The 24,792-nt window shown below is 37.1% G+C and overlaps 1 protein-coding gene and 1 long non-coding RNA gene across 6 annotated transcripts in view; both read right to left on the bottom strand.

The window, feature by feature from the left end:
* Positions 1 to 1,727: 1,727 nt before the first annotated feature.
* Positions 1,728 to 3,066, bottom strand: LOC136849189 (uncharacterized). The gene is made up of 3 exons (XR_010856251.1): positions 2,928 to 3,066; positions 2,631 to 2,724; positions 1,728 to 2,037 (listed from the first exon to the last, which is right to left on the bottom strand). It is a non-coding gene; the product is annotated as an uncharacterized lncRNA (long non-coding RNA).
* Positions 3,067 to 18,535: 15,469 nt separating this feature from the next.
* Positions 18,536 to 24,792, bottom strand: part of LOC136849188 (uncharacterized) — a 251,191-nt gene continuing 244,934 nt past the window's right edge. For 2 of the 5 annotated variants that reach the window (XM_067122311.1, XM_067122312.1), the window contains 2 exons: positions 23,262 to 23,400; positions 18,536 to 21,158 (listed from right to left, as the gene is read on the bottom strand). In XM_067122311.1, coding sequence (XP_066978412.1) covers positions 21,035 to 21,158; positions 23,262 to 23,400 — 263 coding nt within the window. In that variant the 3' untranslated portion in view covers positions 18,536 to 21,034. Of the gene's footprint in view, positions 21,159 to 23,261; positions 23,401 to 24,108; positions 24,159 to 24,792 lie in introns of all 5 variants that reach the window. The other 3 variants (XR_010856250.1, XM_067122315.1, XM_067122313.1) reach the window with 3 other exon arrangements.

Below are 24,792 nucleotides of genomic sequence, written 5' to 3'. Positions count from 1 at the left end.
ACGGAGATAGTCTCGCTTGGATGGCTTATCAGTATTTTGCTGATTAATACAATCATTTAGAACTGAAACATCTATAAATTTTCCTCCAATATCTCCTGGTTGACCTCTGTGCAGCATAAAAGTTTCTTGTCCGAAAGGTCAACACCTCCCATACCAACATTACCGTCATTTAAGACTTCAGGCTTGACTTTTTCTCCGTGTCTCGTCTGTAACGTGACATTTCCAGCATGAGCATATGTAGTCAAAAGGTCAACTGGCTTACGAGTTGCTTTTTCTTTAAAACCACAGGTAAGCAACTTTCCTTTTTTCACGTACACAGTATCACCTGTGCCGAGCTTCTGCTTGACAAAAATGTGGCAAAAATCTAGAATTAATCTGTACTGTTCCTGAGTGATGTCTTTTGTGTTAGCATGGCTTTTGCCAGAGGAATCTTTGTATAAAAGTTCAGTAATTGGGTGGTAACCTTTATTGAGAAGCTTGCTTTTCTCCATTATATTCATTACTACTGTGAGTAAAGCCTTGCCGACTTCCAGTAACAAAAATCACGTCCTGAAAATAAATCAATATATCCAGTGGAAGCTTCAGAGTCCAAACTTTATCCCATACCTACAGTGCCGTTTATTGGGCATATATTGTATGAATGCACACCTATTACACGTACCAATCATGCTTTCATCAAGGGAAATGGTCTGCTGAAGATTGTAATGTTCGAGTAATTACCGGAATCTAAAAGAGGGCGTGCTCGAAACCAGGGTTCATATTGTGGGTCACCTCTGGGCTTAATAAAGTATTCTTAAGAAAAGCTAAAAATTCATCTCGTGGCATGGTTTCTCCAAAAAAAATCTATTGTAGTTAAAAAAGTACTCCAAAATACCTTTATCCTGCACTATCTTTCCCATAAGCAAACTAAAACCTAAAAACTTTTCTTTCACGAGTTGGTCTCCATCTAATGCATTTGCTTCGTGGATGGTCTCTCACCCACTCTTACTTACTAGCTGAAAATCTCAGCATATTTGTTGGTTTCACGAACAAGACTATATCACCAGTTATAAGTAAAAGTATTCAATAGGCTTTGCATTGAATATTAATGACCTACCTTTCTTCTGGTAAAAACAATCACCCCCATTATCAAGGCCTTCTGGCAAATATACGTGCCCAGGATGAAGCAACAGGTTCAATGTCAAGATCATAAAGGTCACTTTCTGATAAAATCACTATCCTGCTCACTATGGCTGCCCAAATCAGCACTTTTCTGAATCACTGATAATCAGCCATTATTTGCGTAAAACAAAGCGTTACGTGAACTTTTACTAGGCCGGCAGAGAACAAAACCACATTGATATGCCAGACCCCCCCCCGCCTCCACCCGCGCATGCTTATAACACTAACCTCAAATTACAACATTTTTGGCAACTTTACTTTCTAATCGATCGTTGATTGGCTACAGTAGCTTGTGACTTCGATAGAAGGCGGAGCTAAAACCATACATATGAGGGAGGAAAGAGGGAAAAAATGCATCCACAATATAGATGGTCTCAAGTTGATAGCAATGAATGCATCCATTATATGGACGGGTCATCCTTCATGATTAAACCAGTCTTCACTATCCGGGAAGACAACACTTACTCCTGCATAGTTTTAGTACAATCTTGCCAATATACAGGTCATTCATCTATATTAACTTTAATGTTACTTATCGGACAGGTTTGTAGAGAAATTGTCAATGAAATTTTATATGAAAAATTTATTAATACTAAATTCAATTCAGACATCCAGCCACTAGTTCAGCAGTCATCAAAAAACTACTTTAGCCAGTGCAGTCTGCTCCTTGCATTTCTAAGTAAATGACGGGGTTCCGGTACTAACGTTCAGTAGGCTGAAGACAAAGCAGGCTTATTTCAGCTACATAAAGATGAACAGCTAATGCTCTCCCAGTGTGAATCATCTATGCTAATTTAAAGGCAATTTCCGCATACTTCTAGTCGTGGTTACTTGCAACCTGAGTTTAAAGCCACTGCTAATCAAAACCAGCATTACCTGCCAAGAAAAAAAATAGATCAGCAAAAAGTAGATCAGCCAAGTTTCACATACCGGTTAAGTAAGTTCCAATGCGGTAGGTACCTTTAAAATATCTCTGTAGGTACCTTTAAAATATCTAAGATTTACAGGAAAACTCAATACCAACGAATAGTTATGTTAAAATTGTTATACCATTTCCAAACACTAGTTCATGACAAACTAAAGCCTGGTATTAGTTGAAATTCAATTCATGAAAAACAGCAATTAAAAATTTGGTCGAAGTAAAAAATCATACTGAATAATTCTGGTAAGAAAATTAAATTTCATTTGACATGAAGTTCAGTTATTTTAAATCTATAAACCTGATATCCCAAGGACAACTGGAGTTAACCAAAACAAACAACCACTTACAATTTTGTGTGTGTTAGTGTGCGTTTGTGTTTGTGTTTGTGTTTTGGGGTGCAAGCCCTCCTTTTGACGTACGGTAGACCAAGTCTACCGCACACCCGAGGAGATTCCTCCCCCACTTCAGGGGCTCCGCCCCTGAAGGGGGGAGGATTAGCTTGCACAGTGTTTTAGTTTCAATATACTAAACTTGAAGTTTTCCTTACCCGGGATTCCAGTTTAAAAAAACTTTACCAATGGAGTCCTCTCGAGTCAAGTCTGCTACACTTCAGTGGCCGAGATAAGGTTAATCACCACAGTCTGGGAAAAGGAAAAACAGCATTAACGAAACTTAAGACAAACAAACATTTCTTTTTATCTCAATGTGAAAGTAATTGTATCAAACCATTAAAATTTTACGCATATTGAAATGATCAACGGAAGATGAAAACTACACAAAAATATCCTAGGTAAAGCAAAATTTACTAGTATCCGGACGTTAGAAGTAATCTGATTAAACTAACATCGCACAACTAAACTGCAGAAACGTAAACCGTAGTTCCCCCGACGTATTAAAGACACCACACTAATCACTCCGCTAAATTCGCCGTGAAACTGAGGAAGCAGAGCACGCTGTTACGCCAACGACAGAGATGTATTTCAACCAAGGATGATGACTGGTGGGAGAAGTACTTAACTGAACAAGGACACCTAAACCCTTTCTCGGACACCCAATAGATGGCAGTAGCGCGCAAAGTGTGAATTATAAGTGGTGATAGAACAAAGACGAGTACTGTAATCATCATTTAAATAAAATCGGTATCGTAAAAGATTCTATATTTCATCAGGCATACGAGAATATACACTGGGAACATCCGATAGATAAATACTATACAAACATTTGACTTTACGGAATAGAAGGGTTAAATGAAAAAAATAAGCAAATTATTAGCTATCCATGTCGAGGTTATGACCGGGCAAGAATTCTACGATTCTAAAATACGTCAGCCATAAGAGAACATGCAATGGGACCACCCGATAGGTAAATACTGTATATACACTTGACTTTACGTAATAGAAGAAGGGTGAATAACATAAAAGTTAACTATTCATGTCGACGTTTTGGACAGACAAGAACTCGAAGAACAAGAACGGGTTGTACTCTCAAGATGGAATAACACAGGTGAAATTCTGTCGATTTATGAAATTTAGGCTGTTAAGCCAAGTACTGGGGCCACTTTCGGCCATTCAGCGCTTAAGACTGTGGAAAGAGGAAGTTGGGGTGGTTGGACAGCAGATAAGAGAGATCCAGAAAATAAACGAGATGAAGGACAAGGAATAAAGGGAAACTCGGGGGGAAAACCCCCCACAGTTGCGAGAATAAATATTTATTAGAGAGACTGGACAACAAGAAGGAAGGAAGGAAGCGGTAATGGATGTTAAAAGGCTGAAAGTGTATGCACCTACGGGCCGAAGGAAAGCTACAGACACCTTTTAGCAATGCCCACGGGGCACCGCATGAGGTCTACAGCTGGCATTACCCATCTTTGGGTGCTGGGGAAAGGGCTCTACAGAAACCTGAAGAAGCCACTTTCCTATTCATCTTCCAACTCCACAGCTGGAGGTATAAAATGCAAAAAAAATTTTTCTCAATATAACTTAGGCCTATGCAATTTGCCCGTTTGAAGATAAGAGACTTCTTTAATATATTACTTGGGATTTCTACAGTTGAACGCATAACAAACTACCTACAAAAAAAAAGCTGAATTGTGACGACACGAAGGGAGGAAATCTGTCAATTCTTCGACATGAAAAACGACCCAGTTTTTTCTCACCCTCTCGGAGACATATTTTATTGTCGCGTTTTCCACATATTTCTTTTTCTGAGGGAGGAATCAGATTGGCCTCAATCTCTGACCTAAAAAGGAGTGGAAGACAGTGGGGCGGAGGGCGGCGATAAAAGATATGGGACTAAGTCGATTTGCTGTACGTCCTTCCAAACACTATTTCCAATTCAGGGACATCTGGGCGCTCTCAGATGATATTCATGTTGAAGCCTTTGAGCTGTGGACGTTTGATTCGTCGCTCTCAGTATATTTCTAAAATTATATTTAAGCGGTTGCATAACGCATCTTTCAAGTTTCATTTTTTAATTTTAGTTATTTGTATTTTAGCTTTAGATTTTTTCCCCCTTTGTGAATTGATGTTTCTTTCCAAGAATACTTATCAGATGTATGAGGACATCAATAATGTATACGATAATGCACAATGAATTTTATTTTTACTTTAAAAATATTGACCGATTCCGCCACGAAACTCATTATGAACTGAATAATCGGCACCATAGCAGTTGTTAATAATAAAGAGGGGTGTACTGTCTTCAGTGCGCCGTGTCTGACACACTGTGTGCTATAGTTAAGGTTACTTACTTCTTGGCCTTTACTTTTGATCCTATCTTTGCGGTATCTTTCGTCCTAGCGGATCCTTCAGGCCAGAGCTGGAGAGGCTAAAACGAACTCAGGTTAAAATGCTTGAAAATGATATTAAGGTAAGAAATGTGCCGTAGAAACTTCAGCGCAATCGAGTTTTCTGTACAGCGTATAACCAAGGCCGCCGAAAATAGATCTATCTTTCGGTGGTCTCGGTATAATGCTGTATGAGCCACGGCCCACGAATCTTTAACCACGGCCCGGTGGTGACTTGTCCTATATCGTTGCCAGAAGCACAATTATGGCTAATTTTCACCTTAAATAAAATAAAAACTACTGCGACTATAGGGCTGCAATTTGTTATGTGATGATTGGAGGGTGGACGATCAAAATACCAATTTGCAGCCCTCTAAGCTCAGTATTTTTTAAGATCTGAGGGCGGACAAAAAAAGTGCGGACGGACAGACAAAGCCATCTCAATAGTTTTCTTGTACAGAAAAATAAAAAGGGCAAGAAATTTTTATATGGATCATATTTGCTTAAAATGCTTTCATAGGTGACAAAGTGGATCGAATTTTCATGTGATATGGCCATGTAGAGAGAATGTTGTAGCACTCTACATGATCATCGACAGGTGAAAAATGACTACATCAGCGATAATTTCATTGCTCTCTCTCTCTCTCTCTCTCTCTCTCTCTCTCTCTCTCTCTCTCTCTCATGATTCGAAAGTGTTGTCAGCAATGAAGAGACGAAGACTTTGATGTAAAGGTAGATAGAGAGGCGATATTGGAACCAAAAGGCTTTGATAACCAGTCAGCGAGAGAATGCGTGTGAAAGGAAACTTGTCAAGGAATAAGTATACATGGGTTACACATACAGCTTATGAATCCTCTGTATGGGTGTACATAAAGTTATTAATGTTGTAGAAGCTATCTGCCCTGGACAATGAGACAGCGACCACTGTCTTGATTATTGTACTCTGGATTTATCAGCAATTAGCTAAAAATGCATATTGCTGTTGTATGTATATATATACATATGTATGTATGTATGTATATACTGTATACATATGAATATATATATATACATATGTACATATATATTCATATATAACACATATATGTATATATGTACATGTGTATATGTATATATATATATATATATATATATATATATATATATATGCATCCACAATATATATATATATACATATGCACCACAAAATTAGCTACAATTATCGTATTAATATCGAATCCAATAAACCTTAAGGGTAATCAACACCCAAAGAGATTTAGGCCAAAGGCCAAACACTGGGACCAATAAGGACATTCAGCGCTGAAACGGAAATTGACAGTAAAAGTTTAAAAGGTGTAACAGGAGGGAAACTTCAGAGTTGCACTATGAATCAATTGTTAGGAGAGGGTGGAAAGTAAGGTGGAAGAAAGAGAATATGAAAGGAGGTACAGTAAAAGGAACGACAGGAGTTGCGGCTAGGGGCCGAAGGCACGCAGCAAAGAACCTCGAGTGACGCCCACAGTGCACCGCATGACGTGCACTGGAGTCACTAACCCCCGACGGGGAAGTTTTCACAAGGCATAAGGAATTTGAAATTAAACATTTGTGGCGTGTAAGTATACATAGTGTTTAATATATATATATATATATATATATATATATATATATATATATATATATATATATATATATAATATATATATATATTTTATATTTACATAGATATTGTATATATTTACAGTGTATATATGGGTGTGTGAGCAAGCATATGTATATGAATATATATGCACATTTTTTCATGCGACAAGGACGTGGATAGCAAAAGATGGAAAAAAGGGGTCTTAAATTATTCTGTATATGGCATAATCAGCTTTCCATCCAGACGAGAAAAAACCAACTTCCAAATCCGATCAACAGGTAATCTTCCTAAATCCACTTTAATATTCTCTCTCTCTCTCTCTCTCTCTCTCTCTCTCTCTCTCTCTCTCTCTCTCTCTCTCTCTCTCTCTCTCATCCTCCGCGTTGCTTTGCTTATATAAATCCCTAGGTGTTCTGCCTCAATTTTTTTTTTGCTATAAAATGACTCCAAAAGAAAATATTTTAGTCTCGGCCTGACTGAATCTTCGCTTGAATCGACAACTATTTCGAAATGATTTCAAAGTAGGGGTTGGAGCTAGGGGCCGAAGGGACGCTGCAAAGAAACCTTAAGTAATGCCTATAGTGCACCGCATGAGGTGCACTGACGGCATTACCCCCCTACAGGGAGCAGACCCTAAGAAATTGGTGTGATTGTTGATGGGAAATTATTAGGCTCAAGTGAGTCAATACAGTGGGGAAAACATAAATGCGTTTAAAACATAGCAGTTAATTGTGTTAGTCCAAGGGTCACACAGCTCTCTTGTTCCCTTTGATATTGTACCACTCTCAAGGGCCACTCTTCAGAAAGTGGACGTTATACGGACTTAAATTGGCTTAATTCAAACTAACCACCACCGCACTTATCATATCGTCAACATGCTCAAAGCTGTTTTCAGTAGGCCAAAGCAGGTGCTACATTATTAGGAAGGGCAACGCATTTGTGAAACAAACGATCAAGCAGTGGTGCTCATACCACCGGAATAATTTACCTCAGTTTTACCATGACAGTGGCTCTTCTGAATGTTAGGTCTACGCTTTTTTACATATGAATACAGAACTGCAAAACTGTGCAGTGCAAGCAACACAAGGAATGTTTTGCACGTTACAATGTTGAGCAACACTGGCAAATGTCCTTGCAATGTCTTTCAAATTGTTAGTGATACAATGATAAAAAGAACCGAAATATGTATATGGCAAGGTGCAAGCGGTACGAAAAACGAGTTGCAACACTTCGCATTCCAAGGAATCAACTGTGTTAACGGTAAGCACTGCAGAATTGTTAAACTGTCGGTGATTATACTCTCAGTATTATTAAAAGTAACGATCGCAGTGGGCCAATTCTCCGAACGAAACCTCACTACGAACGTTGGGTGAATAGACATCTCGCTAGCTACAACCAGAGGCAATTACGTTTTACTTAACGCTTAAGGAAGAGAAAATTCTTTGTTTTACTTACATTCAAGTTAGGATAACATGAAAAATGTGAACACTGACCTTACGAAAAATATATTACAATTTAACCGTTCCTACATGATGCAACAAAGACTGGAACAACTAGAAGCAATATTATTGTTTGGTAACGAAAACGAGTCAAAATAAGTGAAATGTTACATTTCACGGGCAATTGTCAGGGAGCTGGAATTATAAATTGTGAATGCCTAGATTGAGATTAGTTACCTATATTTTATTATGGACTAAATTAGAGCTAGCTTAAACTTTTGTACTTGAACTTATATTTTAAAACATGTTTGTTTGCAGTTTAGAAATAAACGAAAAGAATCGTTAGACGTTAGATCACCGATCATCTCTCTCCATCGATCTCTCTCTCTCTCTCTCTCTCTCTCACAGCGCATCCACCGCAGTTCTCATTTTACGAAGGTGTATTACCTATATTATGAATGTAAACAAAACGGTGTAAGATCGACTGCCACCAAAGAAACGCTTTATCGAGAATTTTCCTGGTGCCGGCTATGGAGTGGTGGATGTTGTGAATCCAGACTTGTCCTACTGCCTTACCTGACAGCCTCTATCGTCGATGAATCATAAGGCTGCTTGTAGCTAAGGGATGGCCGAAATTCTAAAACCAAGCTGACTGAATAGCAACCTAATAATCAAACTATTTCTTTCACTCCATTCGTCATGGAAGCCTCGGTCGTCAACCTTCAACCGTCAGCTTAAGGACGTTAACTCCTCGTCCCTTTGGGCGTGTGTAGCCTACTGTTTTCGAGTCCTGATGCACAGAACAGCTTAAAGGTAAGACGAACGAGTAATCCCAAGTAAACTGCAGTTCATGTGAGCTCTATTCGACCCTTCCAAGACAAAGTATTCGGCTTAAACTTCAGCAACCACCGCTTTGTCGGACACGATAACGACGTCATAGGGTAGGCTAAGTTACTGTAACCTTTTTGTTAGTTTTCACCGTGACTCTTGCATTTGCTTAATCCACATGCAATGGGTTGAAAACGATCTCTTGTTGAATTTTGGAATTTTCTTGAACAGCCTGATACTTTGCAAATTATTATCCACCTAGCAGTCTCATAATGGTAACACCTCTGGTGATCCGAACTGAATTCTTGTTTTGTTATGAAAGATTTGTGTCTGTAAACTTCGATGTCCATCCTTGCTCAGGCTCAGTTGGAATGCTTGTTTCAGAACGATATCATTTTGACGCCTATGTTTGAGTGTTTTTAGAAACCTCACATGCAAAATGTTTGAATTTTAACAATTTTTTTATCTTTTTTGAGACAACTTGCGATGAGAAATCGTATCTGAGAAATCGTCTATATTTTTTCTATTGAGAAGTGTTTGGTTTGAGCATCAAAAGACTATCCGTTTACCATAAAATTATTCTGTAATTACAACCCATGAATAGATTAAATCGTCTAGTGATAGAAGCAAATGCGCTCCCCTTCGAGAATGATCGATTGATCCCAAAATACACACTGGCGTCATTACACCAGCTTCGAATGGATAATGTAATTCGTCCGTAAATTACGGAGCGATCTTACTTTGGCTTATAAATGTAATTTCTCAGAGACAAAACTATAAGTGTCATGGAGCCATTTCATATGTGTTCTTGTTGAAAATTGAATGAAATGCTGGGAGTATTTATTAGTTAGTGTTTTTTTTTTTTTTTCGTTTTTTTTTTTGTAGATTACAGCGTTCTTTTTTAAAGTTTAAATGCCTCATTGCTAAAATTGCAGAGGTATACCCTATATCGTTAAAGATGTAAATAAGGAAATCATCGGATACGGATATCCTCTCTAACTGTCACTGTACTGCCTTTTGTCCGACTCCAATTCAGTTGATATTAATCCTTTTCTGGAATTACGAGAGGAACATGGTAACGTGAAATATTCCTGACAAAACCTAGGCTTATAGGCTGCCCTTAGAGGATTCTACCCAAACCACTGGAATTTTTACTTAGAGGGGTTCATTTCGCGGCTGAATTGGTCCTTTGAAAATAATAAAGTGATGATTGAATAGGGAATTCTCCTGGAACCTGGAATCCGGGTGAGCACGTGGATAATGGCATGATTAAACCTTCCAGGCCCTGACTAAACTTCCTGGCTCGGAATGTGTGGTGATAGGTGATAGGTGTTCAAGGTGTCCTAAGTCACTGTTGTGTTATTTACCGAGCCATTACGTGAAAGCGATGCCGGTTGCCAAATTGGCTTTGGAATCATACGTGCTTTCCACAAGCAACAATTCATTTCCATTCTCCTGTACCTCGCTATTAAAGGTTCGTATGATTTCTGCCTAGATTTTTCAGAGATGTCATGCGTATTTCAGCGCATTTTGTTGGTCACAAAATAGGACTTGACTGTCACTGTGAATGGTCAGTGGACAAGTGCTCCGTTGTTACCGCCATCAGATATAGAGCAAATCGTCCATTTTTTTGGCAGTGTCGAATATGCATTTTTCCCCCAACATTTTGCGTTATTTACATCGATTTTATCAATGACTTTCTGTTTAAGCTATGTATCAGGCGTGTGTGTTTGTGTGTGACCATATATTCAGGATGGTGAGAGCGACAGACTTGATACTTGGCTGAAACAAGAAGTCAATCATAAAATCACAGTCGATGCAGTTAACTAAAAAGAAAAAAAAAAAACTTAGAAAAATGAATATTTGACACTGCCGAAAAAGGGACGAAATGATGTATCGATAGCATTATCGGTTGTTTCGAGAGGGCTTTATCGATGGAACTAACAGCCATAATACTAGGCCTATTAGTCGTCATTTATCATGGATCATAAGCGCCAAATTAACCGGGAAATAAACCAGATCAATCACATACCATAATCGGGAGTGATTGGATCAATCCCACTCTGGCGATAAGGCATTTAAATTAATCCATGTTTAATGACAGAACCGTTTTAACTCTCTCTCTCTCTCTCTCTCTCTCTCTCTCTCTCTCTCTCTCTCTCTCTCTCTCTCGGAAGTGTCAGCAAGACCAGTAATCTGGGAAGTAACTATATGAAATTTATTATGTGTTTGTGAAAAACTGGGATCAGAAGATTTACACTATCTGGTTTAATATTACCAAGCATAAACACATAAGTAAAAAGTTGTGCCAAAGTTTCTTCGGCGCAATCGAATTTTCTGTACATCGTATAATCAAGGACACCGAAAATAGATCTATCCTTCGGTGGTCTCGGTATAGTGTTGTTTGAGCCGCGGCCCGTGAAACTTTAAACACGGCCCGGTGGCGGCCTATCCTATATCGTTGCCAGAAGCACGATTATGGCTAACTTTAACCTTAAATAAAATAAAAACTACTGAGGCTAGAGGGCTGCAATTCGGTATGTTTTGATGATTGGAGAGTGGATGATCAACATACTAATTTGCAGCCCTCTGGCCTCAGTAGTTTTTAAGATCTGAGGGCGGACAGAATAAAGTGCGGACGGACAGACAAAGCCGGCACAATAGTTTTCTTTTACAGAAAACTAAAAACGCATTATTAACTTGGCATGCAACCTACTTCTCTCGGAATAAACCAATTAACATTAAATGGTATCAATTAAAGTGACCGGACAGGAGGGGTATTAATTGAATATAATAGCCAATTACCTGCAGTTCGTTAGCTTGGCTTCCGGGATCATTTTGATTGCAAATGGGATGATGACTTATTTCCTTGAATCATTGAAGATTTTGTTTAATAGTGCAGCCATTCTGTTACTTAGTGGAGTGTGTGTGTGTGTGCAAGGTATCCCCAAAAGCGCTGCGGATTACTCGAAAAATTAATGTGAATTTTCACAGTACGGTTTCCCACCTAATATTGCATCTTTTTTTTCCTTTCTGTGCTTTGGGTGTGTGACTGTATGGGTGTTTTAATTCAGTAAACACGTGTGTAAGTATTCTCAAATATTAAGCTGCAAATAGCCATATATATGTGTATATATATGTGTGTGTGCCTCTGCACATTGCAGATAAAAACCTGCTAGTCTTACGAAATGGGCAAATCCCTTAGTTATTCTTATATAACAGACATACTCACAGAATTGTTGCAGAGCTGTAAAAGACGACGAAGCCATTTTCATCTGGGAATAAGCAAGAGTATTTTGGGTCCGTCTTTTCTCTCTCGCATTTTCGAAGACTTCTCTTTTATAAAACTTCTGCTGGAAACTCTCTTGATTAGGCGGAGGGGAAATTAGAACTTTCGTGTCGTCATTTCTTCAATGTTGACGAGAGGAAGAGTAAGTTTAGAGGAGAAGGAATTTGAGAGTCGCATGAAAGAACAAAGGTTCTCGAGGAAGTGATATTGGACGGAGGAAGTTTGGAAAAATGTAATGAGAAACCAAAGATGAATAAGTAAGAATCGATCTATCACTTGAAAAATTAGCAATCTAGGGTTTTATCTATATTGCCAAATATATCAGTAAATCACCAGCTATTTCCTGCTCCAAAAAGTGCAGTTCTAATGTGGCCCATTGGATTTTTGTTCCTGACGTGGAACATCTTGCTAGAATCCGTTTTGCCAAAATCGCTTCTCATTTATTCTGAAGCCTGTTGCAGTGTCCCACGTATGAGTTCATTGCATCTTGTATAAACTCTAAAATATTTTGGAAGAACAAACGATTAATATTGATCATTTGATTTCTTGTAACCCATGAAAATGTTATTGCAGCAGTGGGTATCTTACGGATGTCATTATGGTCTATTTGTAAACAAACCGAACAATACATTGTGCTGTTTGACTATTACCTAACCGTTTGCACATTAACAAACACGAAGTGATTTGACTGCATACAGCAAGCAAACCGGTTGTAATATGATGATAGTTACCTTTCGTTAACGAAGATAGTTTATTTGCCTCTCACCACATCACGCTATCCAACCCCCGAAACTGCTCATTCCCCTAATAAGGAAGTCTGTTTCTCAAGGTTATGGAATTTGGTGCTAAAAAGTTTCATACAGGCTCAAGTGCCTTGCGTCATTGCCTCATTAATCTTTACTTCTTTCACAAATTAAGGGAAGAACGGTGTGGGTTTATCCAAGGAAATTGGCGTGTGGATCAAGTGGTTATTACGAAGCAATTACGTGGGAAGTTTGGAAGCCAAGGAAATAAGTTGTACGAGGCGTACATTAGGTCTAGAAAGAGCTGATGATAAAATTGATAGAGGTAATTATTATCAGTATCATAATCATTATTATTACTATCATTAAGAGGCTGCTAGGCTACTGAGAATATATGGTATACACCATACAAGTTAAATGATTGAGAGAGATTGGAAGTCTTTAGGAGGGAAGCGAAGCGTGACTTGGTCTTATACTGTATACAGACGGTTGAGTGACTCTGTTGGAACAAATGTAGGATTGTTCATGTCTTAATTTATTTCTATTGCGAATTAACACAATTATATCTTGGTTTCGGCTCGTTATGTAATGAGTCACATTTTTACAGGAATATTAGTTAGCCTAAAGTGCTTATTTCATTTCAGCTGTTGGCTGATGGGCTTCTCTCCTACTGCCTCTAGAATCCTAGACCAAAGAAGAATTGTCTACCCGAAACTGATTGCCTCAGCATTTATTCACCATTTTTCGTAACTGCGGTCATTTTCATTGTCAGCTAAAAGGCGCACTGGTGAGTTCCTTTACCATTGAGATTGTAATTCAACAATTGTTAGACGTGTGCTACTTTATTCATTGTTGCAGGTACTAATCCTATGTCCCTTTTTAGTTCTTAGTATTTTACTCGAATTTTTCTTCATCATTAGCTAGTTAATGTCTGTTTTTTTTTTTTTTTTTAAACTGTTGCTCTCTTCCATAAGGAACGTACTAACTCCTAAATGACTATGGGCATTACGTATCAGCCTTGCAACAATTTCGAGACATCCTTTTAAGAATGAAAACACTGAAACGGGTTCGAGATGTCTTGAAATTGAACAGACATTAGTTATTTAGCCTTTGATTTTATATACACAAATACTTCACTTACCGTTTCATAAACATCACTTTTTAGCCTTTCTTGGTTCATACATCTCATTTGCCATATGCCGCTCTCTTTGTGAGCCTAATGACTCAGTTAGCCTGAAAGAAGGTTGGGAATCAGTGGGATGAAGTTCAAAGGACAGGAAAATTGAATGAGGTGGAGAAATTTTTTTTTCTTTCAATCGAAATATGGGAAAATTCATCTACAATTCTTAAACGGTTACCACATGGACTACAAGCTTCTCAAAATAGGCGACTATAAATTTTGAATGCTGAAAACAGAATGAAACCAATAACAGGTAAATCAATACCACCAAACAATTAGATACACATACGTAAACAACAGTAATAGTCTGAAATGCTAAACCAAAACACTACTGCCAGGATTCAGTTCCACAGTTTTACAGTAAAGGGAGTGAAAACCTTCTGTTTCAGGACAGTAGCACGCAATAATTCTAGAGAGACGCAGATACTAAAGGTGATAGTGGAGGTTCCTCGTTGCAATGTAGCATACCGGTGCCAGTGCTATTCACAAGCGAGTAGGACAGGTTTTTCAACTGGAAACTTTTAGCTGTTCATTTCTATCGATATTTTTTTTTTTTTTCAACGCCGTACGTCAAAAGTCTTGCACTTGTAAAGACCTGTTAGAAAAAGAGGGCTGTTTTTCTGCGAGACTTAAAAAAAAAAAAAAAAAAAGAGAGAGAGAGTGTCTTGTGAGTCTAAGTTCGGCAATATCTTTCTCAAGTAAAACCGTAAAGTAAACTTAAAGAATGACTAAACCATTTCGTTCGTCGTTATTTAGAGAAGAAGCAGAATAGCTGACAAGATGAACCGTCTTCTAACTCTCTTTCATTGAGCCATTACCTCACAAAATTGGCAAAGTTTATGCTAACATGCGTCCACATTATTAGGTCAGGGAGACACTGGAACAGGATTATTTCCATGTAAAGTTTGGGAGACAACCCGAGGTTCGCCGAAGGACGTTATGTAATCGCGAGAGAGAGAGAGAGAGAGAGAGAGAGAGAGAGAGAGAGAGAGAGAGAGAGTGTAGATTTTAGACCAAAGGCCAAGTGCTGGGACCTATGAGGTCAGTCAGCGCTGAAAGGGAAATTGACAGTAAGAAGGTTTGAAAGATGTAACAGGTGGGAAACCTCGCAGCTGCACTTTGAAACAACTGTTATAGAGGGTGGAAAGTCAGAAGAAAGAGAATACGAACGGAGGTGCTGTAAAAGGAAAGAGAGGTTGCAGCTAGGGGCCAAAGGGACGCTGCAAAGACCTTTAAGTAATGCCTACAGTGTACCACGTGAGGTGCACTGATGGTACTACTCCCCTACGAGAGAGAGAGAGAGAGAGAGAGAGCAGGGGGTGGAAAATCGAGAACTTCCGTTGTCTTAGGGTCACGTGAGATTTAAAAAGATACTGGATAAACATTTTAATGCCGAAGCCGATTGGATAAGCACCATAGGCCTATGACTTACTTCCAAACTAAAGCGTCGAGATGAAAGATCCCTGCTTTTTGTTTGATACCGAGACGCATATGGTTTGATAGACGAAAAGAGCAGCGGGAGAAACACTACTGAGAATGAGGTCATGAAAATATTTTAATAGAAATGTCGTGTTACTGTTTCCTGTGCATTGATGTGAAATGAAGTTTTCATTGTTATTGTCCACTGCGTAGTTTACAAAGTTTTGTTCAAATGTTTGTTTCGCGATTGTTGATATTTTCATGTGCTTTCCTATGTTGTTCTCGTAGCTTTGTTCTCTTTCCAGTTTGGCTCAAAATAACCGATAAGAATTTTGGCAAAAATAAGATTAAATCTTACTTCAAACGATTATCACCACCACTCAGAATCCTCTCGCAAAAAACCGACAGTATGTGATTCTTCAGAGTCTCACCAAAGGCACAAATGAAACACAGAAATGTAGAGTAAATATTTTTATTTGGAATCAGATACATACACAATTGCACTTGATCGCCAACGGCAATTCACGTTGACTCCTTGTTTGACTGATGGCACATGGCACTAATACACCCTGAAGTATTTATGTATCCTAGAGCTGGTAGAGAAGTTAGATACGGGGACATGGCATATTAGCTTAACCCTTTGAGAGAGAGAGAGAGAGAGAGAGAGAGAGAGAGAGAGAGAGAGAGAGAGAGAGAGAGAGAGAGAGAGTTTTATACGGGGTCATCATAGCTTTGAGTCATGAGAGTATGATTTTTCATTTACAATTCATATTTTGTAGTTTGTCTTACTGTAGGAGAAATGTTGGCAATAATCAATAAACCATTTTATAAACATATCAATTTAGAACCATACCCTGTTATCAAGTATATTACAGTTACCTAAATCTTGAATTATACAAAACGATTTACCAAGACAGGAACTCTTCATTAATCTTCCAAAAATATGTTAAAAATATCATTTGGATACAAAATTTTAACATTTGTAACTGTTAGCGTAAAAATACAAGAAACAATAATGAAACCTCGGTTATCCACAAGCCATGTAACACTATTTATTTACTGGAAACCATAAAAAAAGAAAAAAAGTCGTCTTAGTCCCAAAGGATAACAGTCAAAACGAAACGAACGCCCAGAAATCGCGCCTCCTCTCTGGAATATGCGTCTAATTACCAAAGACAATGAACTGCCATGCCCCGTCGATAGTATACCAGCTTTGAATATCAAAACAAGGGAATATCTATGATTAAGTGACTCTACTTTTATCGTATGATTACAGCAAGGTGCGCAAGAGTTAAGGAGGTAAATCGTTGATGACTGAAATATTAAAATCACCAATTCGACCAGTCTGGCTATTTCAATTTCAGTAATATGCTTCTCTACGGAAAATTTAATCATGTCATTCTGTCATTTTTCGTTATTTTAAATATGTCCAAAAACTTGTTTAACCTTGTTCTACATTTTTTGTGATATATATAATTTACAAGTGATTAAAATATGGAAACTTGAGATAGTCAAGGTAAACATTCAGGAATTACGTTTAAGTCAAGCTCGTCATTGTTCATAAAATGGAAAGGCTGAATACTCTCAATTGTATTACGTGATGGAGAAAATCTTTATTGATTTTACAGCGACTTAAATTCAATGTTATGTTTAAGGTCAAATCAAGAATTAAAATCTTAAACAGGATAGAATGATTCAGTACCCACCATTTCACGTGAGATTTTATAACGAATTTTATAGAGACTGATTTTGTTCTATAACTTGACAAACGGTGAAATAAATTATGATCGATCACATAAGTCATCAGTTTCATTTCTATTCTTGCTTGCTGTTTTGCCAAACGGTAAAGAGCAGTTGTCATATACATAATTAACGAGATAATTAACTCATTATCAGAGGTTTCCATTGCGCTGATGCTAGTTGGACATTTTGGGAAGTTTTCGGAGTTAAATAACCAGTAAAAGACCGAATTATGCAAATCACAACTTCATCCATTTACAGAGGAGACTTGACTAGCTTCGTCGACTTGAAAATGTAAATGGAATGTAAAAACATGTAAATGGAATTTGGGGAGAAAATTGATCTGCCTCGAAGCCTACGGAGATTCTCCCTTCCCTTTGTGACTTCTCTCAAAGGAGACAGATTGAAAAGTAGATTACAGTTTAATCTACTCGGAAGATTTTCACTCCATGTTTAAGAACAGGCTTAAAGGTAATTCTGTGACGATGTTTGAAAATAAATTCCAACTAACTTCAGGAACAAGAAAAAGATACACTTAAAAATAAAGCTAGCATCCGGTCCTCTCCAATATGGGCACATTTGTCATTTCCCAATCAAAATGAATTGCACTGAGTGCTCAAAATTTTTTTATTTTGCAAAAGAACATTCAGGAACTAATCTACAGTTACAGTCATTATTCTACAGTTAACTATTCCAAGACTTTTTCTTCCTTCGTCCCGTTTCCGTCCTGCACCGGGAAATACGTTCGAGAGACCCGAAAATTTTCAAGGTCCTCCGAATCCTTCCTTTGTACCTTTAAGCACAAGAAAAAAATGAGAGACCTTGAATGTTTTGGCACAGTAATGAATTCCTCAAGTTGGTTTGCAGTCTCCTTCAGTACAATAAGGAACGACAGATGACAGAGCAATTAAAATACAGAGTTCTGACGATCGCTCTAAAATAAATGATTTCTTAATTACTGGAAGTCTGGGCAGAAATTAGTCTGTTCATGGCGAAATTACCTGCGTTAATGATTGGTCAGCTGCAAATTAAATTTTGATCCCTACACCTGATTCCATTAAAACCACAAACATGATTGCAATATTATCAACTTGCTGAACACCCTGAGGGGCAGTATTATCAATAAGTATGTGTTGACTACGTGACTGCGTAATTGTTTAAAAATTACAGATCTCCGTAATAGATTACACTCCTTTGACAAGTATTGTTACACATATGGCAGCGTTTCCGATACCCAGACGTTAACCTACGAACGGACAGTGTCGATCTCAACAAAAAGTTCTTCTGGGGTTCGTTTTACTTAACACGTAGTCATTTGTGTACCCCGCCCCCAAAAAAAATAATCTTTTTTTTTAGAGTCCCAGTACTTTCATTTTAGAGCTGCTGATGTAATCATCTAAGAAATGGATTCTTTATTTTTTCAATTACAGCTGTCTCTCCAAAACGGTCCCAGTGCATGTTAGAACTGAGTGTCAGTGTGTTAGTAATGCCCTTTACTTTGCAATATGCTGTAGGTATACATAAATAAAAACAATGACAAACTCGCATTTAGAGAGCAGTATTTTTTTCTTTTCTAACGACCCCATTTTTTCATAAAGTAACTCCAAACACTACGTGTTCGCATGGTGGAATAAAAAATGAGTTACGTTTGAAATCCATTAAAACGCACCAAAGCATTTCCAGATAAAACTGCTCTAATCCATCGGTTCTGAAACATTTCAAGCTAAACCGACTCTCGTATCATTATGTACTACGCTTAAATTACTTTGTTACATAAGGCAATGTTTGAATTAATATTACTGGCAACTGGGTAGTTTTCAACACGCGTGCTTTTGCATAGGACAGAGTTGTTCAGAAGCATCATGGAGGAAAAGACGTTATGAAGAAGTATAATTCTGATGCAGATATGGAGAAATACTTCAACCGCTACTGTACACAAGAAGCATTTGTAGCACTAAGTAAACAACCACCTTTAGAGCCCGCGGTTTAAAACAGCACCAAGTTAATTCCAGTGGAAGTGAAGAACTTACACGCACAACTCTACAAAGCATTGTCCCACACAGTACCAGAAACTGAGATCCCCTCAAATGAGAAATATACCAAAGAAGCCATCCGTCAGATTATTTTGCTAATTTTCTGCCCATTTCTGAGGCAGAAAATGAAAATGCAGATACCTGGAAGTCTTGATTGTTCGTAATAGCTTAAAAAATTATTCGACTGAAGTAATAGATTTAGTGTTAAAAGGTTCTTTCTGAGAACAATGACTGGAGAAATGAATGAAATCTGTGGTAAATAATATCTGAATCTAATAAACTTTCATACAGAATAGGCCGTTCATGAAATGATTACGTTAAAATAAGTCTTCGAGGTACCTAAAAGAATAGTTATATTGGAAAAGAAGGTTAAATGAGAAAGGAAATGATGTCCGCGTGGACTTCATTTCCTCGAGTGCACATGAATGAAGAATACCCAGTTTATCTTAATCACTATTAGTAGAATCTGTTTGTTTGCCACAAACTCTTGGATAAATACAGATTTTAAAGCCACGACAAAATGAAATCGTTCACCGGGGAAAATGATGAATAAAAAAACTCGATTTATGACAATCAAAGATGAAACTTCATCTTAAGCAAAACAACGAATGAATATAATTATCACAAACCTTTCAATATTAAAACCTCCATCTCTTCATTTATTCTCTTGCTTTTAGCCTTCCACTCTCAAGTCTCGAGTGGATATTAGGAGAAAGCGTTACTCAAAATTACGCTAAAATTTCCCCAAAGCAAATAATTTTTGTTTTAAAGTTAATAGCACCTTTTGCAGTAATATTCACAGCAATACAGCTTGCATTAAACACCCAGTTTTAGATTAAGGTAGTCAGTGATGCTGAAATGAAGCTTTTTTTTTTTACCTCGTCAAGAAAATGACTGATGTGTCATTCGTGATTAAAGTATCAGAATCTGTTAATCTAACACAACCAAAATGAACGACAGAAGGGATAATGCCTTTAGATACTCGTTAACAGCTTCGGTCAACTGATTTATCATCAGTGACTCAACACATCAAAAAAATGCTAGTTTGACAAAACCAAATACATGACAGAAAGAATAATGCCTTTAGTTAAATCGAAGCTTCCAATGCCACATACCACTGGTCTCCCTTACTTTCCGTTAACAAAAGACTGAAGTGGCTCTGTTGAAATTATCAAACTTGGCTAAGAGGCAAACTGCCTCTCGCGAAGGCAAGAACCTTAAATGTATGCGATCACAAATGGCTTATATTTGTAAGACGTTTCATCGGGAAAACATCTCTCATGTCACCGGTAAACAGTATTAATAATATTCACGGTCATTTTTATCCAGCAATCACAGATTTCGTTTCACTGAATAACATTTTGTAACAGTTAAATACAACCCATCGAAACTCGAAAAAGTCTAGATTATATAAATCATAAAATTCTACTATTGTAGTCTTTCTCAGTCACCAATATATTCACTTTACCACTGTTAAAAACTGCCATTCATGAGTCTAATTCAAGTTATATACTTTCTCCTTGACGTATGCCAAAAAATACGCAAAATATCGCTTCATTTGTACAGGAAGACTCTTCACTATATCGTAATGAAGGTAAGAGCAATGGGAGAGCTTCCTCATCCAGCATCAACAGGCGGCGTCTATTGGTCACAACAGTCTGGTAAAATAAAGCACGCCTTTGAAAGAGCTCCTTTTCGTTGCGGGGATCCAAACTAGTGTTGCAAGCGAATGTAGGCGTAAATCCACCTCTTCTTCATTTGAAGCTGCTGCGAAATTTGTTTTCCCTTCTGTTAACAAAAGCAAACCTCAATTTTCTTTTCTCTTTTGTCGAGAGGGTAGAGAATGCGTTTCCCGTTGATTACCAGAGATCGATCGATCAATTGTGTGCCTCCGGGTCCCTGGTTCCCACCCATTTGTTTTCCTGTTTCTCCCGGTGACCGTTGGGGCCGGTGGAATAATACGTGACTCTAAGTACGCCTAGAGGGTCCACATATCCGTGCCTGTGGAGTAAATGAGAATCATTACTAAAGGAAATTATTATCAAGACTTATAGTCAAATCTACATACTGTGCGTTCAAAACCAAAAATTACAATATCTACGATTTCTTTGTTGTTGCTACTTACACTAAATATCTAAGCTACACTAGATATACGAGAGAGAGAGAGAGAGAGAGAGAGAGAGAGAGAGAGAGAGAGAGAGAGAGAGAGAGAGAGAGAGAGAGAGAGAGAGAACTTCTTCTGATTCCGCTGTAATTCAAAAATCATATACTTATGCTTGGGGTGAAATCCCAATACAGATAAACGCGAAATCCAACAGGCTGAAACTAAATCTCCTTTATGTCACATATGCCACAAACACATAAACAAATTAAATGAATGGAGAGGTTGTCTGTGTATTAAGTTACAAAGTATCCGAATTTTTAATGGCTGATTTGCGTTCAGGATCAAAGTTATTCATACTTGGAGTGGTAAACTTACCTTTCCTTCCAGCTGCGTCATTATACCAAATTAGGTCATTGCTGTTTAATGTAAAACAGATTCTTACTGCAAATTTAATCACAGTAAAATTTACAGAATGCATGGTACAGCTCCACTTACTGAACCAGAGTATTTGACAATACTTGATGTTACCCCAAGCATTCCTTTTCACTGCACTTGAAAATCACGTCATCAAATGTTGCCTTGTCTACAGAAATAAGGTCACATTGCTGGAATATCGTTCTCCTTCTTTGATGTCATAAGAGGATCGTCATGTTTGCCAAAAAATTGTTTTTGACAAAAAAATGTCCAATTTGTCATCCTCAAGAATCCCCAGCTCATGCCTTGGTGCTTGAATATCTGGAGTACCATTCGTATTTATGGACATAGGATAAGCAAGAATTAATGTCTTTTTCTGGTGGGCCCCGCAGAGCGTCTTCTTTGATGGAGTTCATCGATTCCGGCCTTTGACCCAGAATCAATGAACAAAAAAAAATTAAGCAAGCACTGACTTAAATTTCCCTCTACTCAGTAACAGTGGACCTTCACCGTATGGTAGTTTTCCTGGTAGTGTCATGGAGTTTGATGTGCTCAAGTTTAAAGTTCGATGTTTTGCTTTATACACACACACATACATACTGTTTATATATATATATATATATATATATATATATATATATATATATATATATATATATATATATATATATATATATATATATATATATATATATATATGTATGTATGCAGATGCTGAATAATATGGGACATGTTATGTAATGTACCATCACAAGATACTGAATAAGATGGGACATGTTACATGTAAATACCATCACAACATTACATTATGGATGACGTGGATATATATATATATATATATATATATATATATATATATATATATATATATATATATATATATATATATATATATATATATAGATATAGATATATAGATATAGAGAGAGAGAGATTAGACACACACACACACACACACACATACATATATATACACACACACACACACACACACACACACATATATATATATATATATATATATATATATATATATATATATATATATATATATATATATATATATATATATATCATATATATATAAAACCAAGTCATCCATAATGCGCAACGCTGTGAAGGTACTTTACGTAACATGTCCCACTATATTCAGCATCTCCAATAATTTGGTGACTAGAATGTATGTGTGATACCTAAGCAGGTAACATCTGTGAAACTCGACCAAAAGCGTTCATTAAAAGCATTACTTCTTTTTTTTTACTAGTACTATTTTTCAACTAACATTTTGGTCTAGGCTAAAATGTACGTTTTCTTTCAAAGTAGCGGTAAAGAAAACGATAAGTATAGAATACTACAGTAATTTGTGCTGTCTACGTAATGTAACTGAAGAGTTTTTATTGAAGACTGACTCTCCAAGTAACTGTTATTGATAACTTTTCGAAATGAAAAATTATTCGGTCAGTTATCAAAGTTACAATGCTTAGCATTTTTTGGAGTCAAATATATAAGTTATTAATGCCAAAGCGTAAAATAACCTGAAAGAGAGAGGCAGATCGCAAAACATTAAACACATCACTTTTACTTACCTCCCTACTTTCGTCCCGTCAGGAAGTATTTTTTCAAGGCGAAATTGATTACCGAGGTCATAGTTGATACTGTATGGTAAGTCTGGAGGTAGGTCAAAGTTCTCTTCTGGGTTAGTGGCCCTCTGAGGTGTTAGATTACCTGTAATTATTGTTGTGTTTTTCATTAATGTTATAAGAGCTAAAATCACCTGGGTAAGGCATCCCTTATGAATATTCAAATCGTTTAGATTTTGGTTAATCAAGATAATTGATACCTACACCGATGTATTCATAATTAGCAAGATAATGTACATGTAAATTAAAAACATTGTTTTACTGAAACCAATAAAACACTTAATAACGAAGCTTCGTGGTTTCCTTGTTACGGAATTCCACAGCTATGTATTATAGCATGCCTTATTATTATAATCCCATTTTGCATATTATATAAGTTTTTAAGCACAATATTTTCATAAGTGAAATCTGAATTCTTCGAGTTATTAATACATTATTGCTCGAAATAACTAGAATTTTGCATAAACCATCCCTAATATTAAGCATGCAAAAAAGTGCTAGGGCAGCCTATGACTTATATTTATGTGGCTTATGTTAATTTTCTTTAAAATCCTGAAAAATTCAAGGATTGAATAATGAACAGCTTTGGGTCATTAATGGCAGATGACAGTTATGATGCATGGAAGTAACCCTTAAAAAAGATGAAAGGATTATTATTAATGAATGACGTTATTTATGAAACTAGTGTTAATATTGATGTATGACTTAATTTACGAAATTCGTGAACAGAAAAGGATTTCATAAAAACAGTGAAAGGACATGGGAATCAGGCAGGAACAGAACGAATACTCACAGAGAATAAATGAAGAAAAAGAGAAATTGGTTCGCCAGAGACCTAAGGTTCTGGAAGGATAAACAAAGGAGAGAAAAACAACTTAATGTTAATGGACAGAATGAAAGCACACAAAGCAGGGATGATTTTTCAAGAAAGGAAATGTTCAATAAAGCAAATGATCAAAGCTAACATAAATTGCATAGAAAATATATAAGGAAATGTGCCCTCAAGGCAGGTGGGCAATGTTGGTAATACTGTACTGGGTCACGTCAAGAAAAAGATTCTATGCTTAACGACTGTAGCACGAAAATGCAAATAATTTCATTGTACAAATGCTCGTGTGTATTATATCGCCAGCAAGCAAACGATTAGTGGATGTTATATGTAAACATTATTAGTATTCTAAAATTCATTTTTTAGTATTTTTTTTTTACTTTTGTCATGTTTCGTAGTCTCTATCCGTAATAAATAATGTATACAAGTCTCTTGCCCATCACCAGCATATTGGTTGACTCTCTACTGTCATAGTTTCGAAAGAAAGGAAAATCCAACTCACTACATCAAACCTTTTTAATGTACATTTGTTACTTCACAAAGCATTGGCAAGAGCCACTACGATTGATGGAAGTTAACAAGACTTGATTCTGGATAGTAAGGCAACGTCCTTTGGAAATGCAGAAAATACATTAATTACCGCTTACT

The sequence above is a fragment of the Macrobrachium rosenbergii genome, chromosome 20, assembly GCF_040412425.1.
Source record: "Macrobrachium rosenbergii isolate ZJJX-2024 chromosome 20, ASM4041242v1, whole genome shotgun sequence".
Lineage (NCBI taxonomy): Eukaryota > Metazoa > Arthropoda > Malacostraca > Decapoda > Palaemonidae > Macrobrachium > Macrobrachium rosenbergii.
This window is presented reverse-complemented; position numbering and strand designations above follow the sequence as displayed.